Source organism: Saccostrea echinata, unplaced genomic scaffold, assembly GCF_033153115.1.
Source record: "Saccostrea echinata isolate AGI-Se365-2 ecotype Australia unplaced genomic scaffold, CSIRO_AGI_Sech_v1 ptg000016l, whole genome shotgun sequence".
Taxonomy (NCBI): Eukaryota; Metazoa; Mollusca; class Bivalvia; order Ostreida; family Ostreidae; genus Saccostrea; species Saccostrea echinata.
The window spans coordinates 10,812,923-10,820,954 of NW_026889765.1; the positions used below are offsets into that span (position 1 = coordinate 10,812,923).

Genomic DNA, 8,032 nt, shown 5'->3' on the forward strand with positions numbered 1-8,032 from the left:
GTGCAGAACGCTGGAGTAGCTATTGAGTAAGAGGAGGAATTCGCCAAGTGCGCCCCTCTTTTGTACTCGCGGCAATCGGGGGAAAGTGTCAAAAAGACATACCCCCTGTGTTTTTCGGAAATCAATTAAATGCGTTTAATTTGCGATTGCATTAAACGACCTTATTTAACATTTGAAGTTGATACAACAACCAGAACACCGTTAAAGTAGTTAAGAGCCATTTTCTGTAATGACTTGAACTTTTATATAGGAGCTGTGGCACGCATAGTCTTAGAATTTCTTCAAACTCTCTGTGATAAAAGTCTTTGATACCGTAAGCTCAAATCAGGCAAAAATTGGTTGCTACGTGTCACGGTTACCATAGCAACATGTCCCAAAGTTTGAAAAATGGCATTTTTCAACATGTTCAGAGTCCCACAGTTTGCAGCAAAGCAAACAAGTGGCAATGACTGTTTCTGAAAGTTGAAGGCCTGGTGTCTTAAATGCATGATAAACATGTTTGGTAAATCAACTTTAACATACGTTACTATGGAAACAAAGTATTCAAAAGTAATAATTTTGTTTATTTAATTTTATAAAGTCATGCACATAAGAACAAAAACAATTATAGGTTGAAATGCAAGCGAACAATAGACAAGAGATCTTTGTAACATATACCAAGGACGAAATATGATATTTCTTATAGGTTGGCAATGGTTGCCATGGTTTTAATACCATGAAGGGATTTTAAATTTACTCTCTTAGTGTTTTAATCTTATCCTATCTTTTTAAAAAGCATATTTATATATAACTGATGATCAATTTTTAAAGGCATTGGTGTGACCCTTATTTTAACATTTCAAAAAATTCAATTTCAATTCTTTAAATAGTGCGTTGCTATGGAAATAAGGCGAAAAAACATGAATAAAAATCTGAAAAATACTCTGTTTCCTTGGATACGTACCCTTGTATGTAGATTCCCAAAACTTTAATGATTGATATATGTGAACAACTAACTTGACTTTCAATTTTGACTACCACCCAATCTCTAACTGGATGCAAAAAGCTGGCACATAGGGTCTAATATTGACAGAAAATTAACAGAATCGAACATTTTCTCTTCTCGGTAACCATAGCAACAGTGTTGTATTTTTCAACAAACTTTATCAATATATGATATTCAACTTTAGTTCTACCAGATAAGTACTATTCAAGGTGAGTCAAATAATATGTTTCTTGATTAAAAGGTTAGTAAATTCCTAAAGCAGCAAAAAAATAACACTTTAAACATCTAGTACGTTGTTTTCATGGTTACACTGCAAAGTAACAATTAATCCCAATTTTTCTTATGTTGTCGGTGTTGTAAGGTCCTAAGGATGTATATATGCCAGTCATGAATTTTATTGTTTTTCCTCAAGATAGTAGCATTAACCCAATCATAGCAACATATTTTTGCATGGTGACACTATGTTACCATGGCAACCACGGAAGTTATTTTTAGAATAATATTGCCAATACCTAATTAGAGAAGGTCAAATATTTTCATTGTTTTTCTTATGTTGTTGATTGAGTTTGATCATGTAACATCTATCATTTGTGAATATTGAGCATTTTTCAGCATTTTTCAGCATCTAAAATGTATGTCAAATGTACCCATGGTTACCACTTACTTAGAGATAAATCCTAAATAGTTTCTTTATAGCATAAGTGGCAACAAGGTGTCATGTTTTTGGGAGAATGGTTTGTTTGTTTTTCTTAGTATTCATTAAGGCTTAATACGGACTTGAAGTTACTGAAAATCTCAATTTTTTTTTAAACTTTTCTGGCTGTTACCATGGCAACCAAGACACATAGCAACGAAATTTTATTTGATATATGCTTCTGGTGTCAAGTTGTAATAATGGGCAAAGTTTCATCAAAATCGGTGACCATGAGTGGCAAAGAAGTTTAAGTGGTTACAGAGAATCGCTATTAAAATGTGAATTTTTCTCCGATTGTCTGGATACCTATGGTTTTTTGTCGTAAAATATACGTGTTCGTCAATTTTCAATTTGAAAATGTAAAGCTAGTGCTTTTATTTGTGTTTCCTAAAAATTTATATTCAGGTTTGATAATTTACCCCATGTGTAATGTAGGTGTATTTAATAGTAAATGTCTTCTAATTTCTTTACAAATAAAGTCTTAATTCATTACGGAATAAGAGATTCAATCAAACGTTATTTCTCTATGCCTGAGCAAGAATTAACACAGGATCACAAGTCATCTATCATCTTTAACATAAGCCAAAAAGGCACATTCCTTTTGTTTATCTTTTTATGTCATTTTACTGTACACTGTATCTGGAAGTTTTAGCAATATACATGTACATTTGACAAAATTACTAACATACCACCAATGGAAATTAATATTTTTCCTTTCTAAACTTGTTTATATGATGTGATGTTACTTAATTAAGAAATGAGGCATCTGAATGCCTTATCTGATTAATAACAACAGTGTTAACTGAAGCATAACCATTTCATAGAAAAAAAAACAAATGTTTATACTTTTTTTGGAGGAATAAATTTCTATTTTTGCTTTGTGTTTGTGTTCTTTAAATTGTACTAATTAAAAACCCAGAAAAAAATTATACCGTTTGCGGCGTTTGACCCTAGAAGAGCCTGTTGAAGCAGTCAGTATGGTGTCTGCAGGGGGTTCCTTTTGAGAAATTTTAACAAAAAAATTAAAACAGTAAAAAAATCATTCAATGCTCTATTGAGAAATTGTTGAAAATAGTTTAATAACATGAAAATGTTTACTATAGATAGTCACAGCATTAAGTAAGCACCTAATGGCAATTACAAGATTGTTCCACAAAATTAGGGCAACCGGAAGTTGGATGGACTGGGTATGGACACCAAGGCACTGAATTACTACTAGGCGATACATGTATGATAGTCTATACCAATGTATTATTTGATTTTTAAATTGCATGGAGACCCTCCTGTTGCTACCTCACGGACCATCTGCGGTAATCACCTACTTCATATATGGGCAAATACGGTGTGTAATTCACGTCGGAAAATTGGTTTTCGGGCAAGAAGGTCATTTAAAGATTTTTGTCATGACACCAAGACATTTGTCAATCCCACTGTATTGGAAAAAATGGCATTTTATATATACTATTACCGATCAGGCAAATGTTCACTTCACAAATAAGAATAATAAGTGCTGCGTTAGCAGTTTTGTCTAGTGTATGTTTTATAATAGATTTAAAAACAATCAAACAATCAGCAACACCAGTATATCTGTTATTTTTCCCAAATCAGCCCCATTTTCTTTCGGATTCAGTATGTCAATTTTCAATGCTATTCAGATTTGCTGATATTTTAAGGAGACAATTAGCATGATAAGTATATAAGGATTTTGAGATTGTGATCAAAACATAGCATTATATGTTAGATATCACTAGTTAGATAACTATTGACAAAACCTTGGCAAATAGTGATGTTTCAAGAAATCTTGAACATAGTCACACTGATTATGTTTTGAATTTTAGATGAGGAATAGAAGCTACTCAAGAAGAATGGTTTTGCTTACTTTCCTGTTCCTCTCTGTTATTCTTGTTTCTGAAGGTAGGCCACCCAGTATTATTTTAAATTTAAAACCAGAATTACTGCTCCCAATTTGTATTATTCCAATGGACTTATCAGCTTGATTACTGTTTATCTTCGTATTTCATTAGTAGGAAAAAACTATTAAAAAAACTTAAAGCTTAAACGACTCGTAGATAGGCACACGCCATATTTGGTTTTCCTATCTCCGATATCAGCACTAGCGTATACCCTTCGCATTCGTTACACCTGACTGTTTTCCTGTCACGGATAACTGCGTGGAAACCGTCACGGTAGCTCAGTAGGTATAGCGCTCGTTCCGTGATCGGAAGGTCATGTGTTCGAATCACGGCCGCGACTGACCTAAGTCGATAAAAATAGGTAGCAACTGTTCCTTTGCGAAGCGCTGGGCACTTTGAAGTGAAAGTTGCGGGTCGATCTTTCCGATGAGACTTTAAAAATCGAGGTCCCGTGTCACGGCAGGCGTTGGCATGATAAAGAACCCTCACTGCTCAATGGTCCTGAGTGCCGAGTAAAGGTCTAAATTTGAAGCCCTTCACCGGAATATGGTGGCTTCTCTATATGAGTGAAAATTCTCGAACGGGACGTAAAACAAACATACAATCAATCAATCTGCGTGGAATGGACCACACCTGTTCCTGCTGGGTATCTTAGTTACTCTTGTCGCTATAGAGAGTTTTACAATAGCTACCTGTATGTAAAATATGTCTGTCCACACCGGTGAAAACTGATAGCACTCAACCGAGACCAAGTGAACGGCTTTTATAGGGACCCTACAGCAAACGGAAAATGCAGACATACATGTTTACATCTCTGCCTTTTACGAATCGTGTTTAGCTTTAATGGATGGTTTCTTTAACTTACATATTTAATCAAATTGTTAACTTGTGTTTTATATTCATAACATTCTAAAAGTGGAGTATCAGTTTCCATTATCCATTTCCTTGCTCATAATCATGTATAGAGAAATCAATTTTTTATATGCTTTGGTCGGACATTCTGGTCCATCATTGAGAGTACTAAGAATTCGACGGAGCCTTAAGTGTTTAACTTTATCAACAGAGGTGATCATGAACTAATAGATATAAAATTTCTGCGACTTTTTTTATAGATGTTTTCATCATACCAGGTGTATCAATTTAAAGAGATTCGTTCCTGAGGTTTTGAGCAGATTTTTGTCTCGATCTCTATTTAAAAAAATCTGCATAATGTTTTAGCTCTTACAAAAAAAATTGGATTCTTCAATGCTAATTAAACTATATTTAATTAAAACCCCCTGATTAAATTCCATACTTAGCATTAAGTGAGGAACTATATTTTGTGAGGGAAGGTTTATTTTTAGAAGGAAATGATCAATTTTTCTCTTTCAAAGTATTTACAATATTGTTGAAGGGGCTTTGGCACAAATTTGAAGTTAATATTTTCTCAAATTTTCTGTATAATATCATGACTATGTTACTATAGGAAATTCAGAGTAGAAATGTGAGAAAGCAAAAACAATTCACCAGTATTGTCAGTCCGTGCTCAGTGATGTGTACAGAGTTTAACAAATTAAACACACCCAGGAAACGTAAAATGTTTTTGTAAACAGGGCACGAGCTCTGTTATTGTCAATGTTTACGTTTCACTGGGCGTGTTCAAGTTGTTAAACTCTGCACACATCACTAAGCACGGACTGACAATACTGCTGAATTGTTTTTGCTTTCTCACATTTCTACTCTGACTTTTCTGGATTATAATTTTAATATTTTTCATTAATACGCAACAAAATTTCTACTTTTTGTAAGTATTAAGGATAAAGTTTAGTTTGTGAAAGTGCAAGGATGTGTCAATTAAACGCGTCCAGAAATTCGTTTAAATAATTTCCAGATATAATAAGTTTGTTTTTTATTATATTTTCGTGTGAAATGCTATAGTAACATATATAAGTCATGATATTATACAGAAAATTTGAGAAAATATTGACTTCAAATCTGTAACTAAACCCCTTTAAGTTTGGATTCCTATTTTTACTTGTAGCCTGCACACAGAGTTATTTTGTGCAGTGAAATTTTTTATGCTGGTCATAAATTATATGTTAAATTAACTGTCGTGAATTCTTTCATCATATTTGACAAATAAAGAAAATAAATTGTGAACGTCCTTGAAAAAAAAATAGCCCAATTTAAGCTTTAACTTAACACTATTTTCGTAATATCTAAAAATTAACATCACAGACCCCCACGTTTAATTTTCTTTTCTGAATATAAAAGATAATGCATAAATTCAGAAAAAATATTAGATAAAAATTTTAATTAATTTATATGTTAGACTTAGTTACAGAGCAAAAAGGTCATATTAAATGTTCCGTAGCGCCAAAAGAAGCGCATTGTCACCCCCCCCCCCATTTCTGTTTTAATTTTTAATTATGCTATGGGTATAGATTTGAAATATATATTTGATAAAAAAAAATCAATAGTTTTGATAACAGGATCCAAATTCAAATTTATATATCCCCCCCCCCATAATTCTGTCGATTCAATATGTTTAGAACTTTCTTTTAAACCTTTAAACTTTTACCATCGTATATTTCGTTTGTGACAAATTACGTCATTGCATAGCATCATATTATTTGCAGTAGTTGAATTATTCATATCTTTTCATTCCTTTAAAAAGTCGACTAGGATAGATTCTTTGTTTGGCGCATTAATATTACCAGAATATATTTAACATCATCAATCTGAACATTAGTTCAATATTAAATGTGATCAAACCGAAGTGTCATCACTGCTCTCATATATGCTAATTATACTTATCTCTAACCTCTTTCTAAATAAAAAGAGATACTCCTCTGCTGAATGATGAGTCAAACAAAAAGAGTTTTTCCATTCTAGCCACAATCATATTGAAAAAAGAAATTCAACAAAATTCGTTTATTGAATCAAGATTTGATCAATTTTTATATTACAATTCCAGCCGTGAAACTCTTTTTTCCAGGAATTTAAACCTTTTGCCTTTATTAAAATAGATTTTAGCAAATCCGTGTATATGATTTTGATTAAATAAGACATATGAGTAAGTATACTGTAGATACTAAGTATGATAAACTAAGGTATACAAGACTAAAATTCAGAAGTAATATTCATTAATAATTAATAATATTCAGTTGTATTTAAAATAACATATTTTATTCATACATGTATGTTCACTTTCTAATTGTTTTCTTTATGAACTTTATGACTTGCATTTCATACCAGGTAATGCAACTATGATGTCACAGTGAAGTGGTGGCACGTCACAGTAACAAACTGTTGGAGAAAATATTTAAAAATAAAAATCCAAAGAAAATATTATGCATTAAATGCTTTTTAAATTCTGCATTATATTGTGATGGTGGTGTATATGTAATATCTTGTCGACATTTCCGGGTGGAATTATCATATGTTCATATGATTAGCATGTCCGATGGGGTTCTATGGCTGGAGTTGCAACAAGAAGTGTGGTTTCTGTGGTGGAAATGGCTCTTGTAACAAATATACTGGATTCTGTCAAAACGATTGTTTGCCAAAATACCACGGTTTGCAATGTCAAGATTCCTGTTCTCCTAACTGTGGTGGATCCGGAAAGTGTAACAGGTATGTAGAATTAGTACATAGATTTGTGTTCCTTCATGATGAAACTGAATCATAAATGATTCGCTATCATAACCATTAATGATAAAATATTATGGAACTCAAATCCATTTTGAACTAATGTAACATTTTATGATCAGTTTATTTTCATTGTTTCTACACAGGTATACTGGGTTTTGTGATGAATGTAAGACAGGATACGCCGGAATTTTTTGCGGAAACAGGAGATGGAAGTTTTGATAAATATTCTCCTATTTGTCGTCATGGATGCAAACCTGGATACTCGGGAATTTCCGGTTATTGGAAAAACTAAATTGAAATCATAAACTTAAACAGTATTTGCACGACAATATTATAACATCACTCTAATGCTGCTTCCTGAAACAATAAAATATTTCACAATATGTCTGACAAAGAGGTTTTAGCAATTCTCAGAACGTCTTTGACTATTACCGGTAATGCTTATATATATATATATATATATATATATATATATATATATATATATATAATATATATATATATATATATATGTAGGACTCCAAAGTGCGATGGGACTCCAAAGACCGATGGTCACGCCAAAGTCCGACGGTCTGCGCCAAATCCCGATGGTTTGACACGCCAAAGTCCGATGGTGCGGAAAAATAAACGTTATGACGTCATAGTACTACTGCGCCAAACTGCCAGCCAAGGTCTTTTGATAAATATCATTATGCAAAAACTAACCCTAAACTCTCCGATAGGTGCAAAACTAACCCTAATCGCTCGAAAAGTGTGTAACAACTATAACATAGATATCTTTTGTGGATGCGAGACTAACACTAATCA

At 32.7% G+C, this 8,032-nt stretch overlaps 1 protein-coding gene across 1 annotated transcript; it reads left to right on the top strand.

Moving 5' to 3' along the window:
• Positions 1-3,521: 3,521 nt before the first annotated feature.
• LOC133188914 (scavenger receptor class F member 2-like) lies at positions 3,522-7,619 on the top strand. Its single transcript, XM_061324390.1, has 3 exons — positions 3,522-3,593; positions 7,030-7,207; positions 7,369-7,619. The coding sequence occupies exons 1-3, from the start codon at positions 3,545-3,547 to the stop codon at positions 7,442-7,444; spliced, it is 303 nt and encodes a 100-aa protein (XP_061180374.1). The 5' UTR covers positions 3,522-3,544; the 3' UTR covers positions 7,445-7,619.
• Positions 7,620-8,032: the final 413 nt, after the last annotated feature.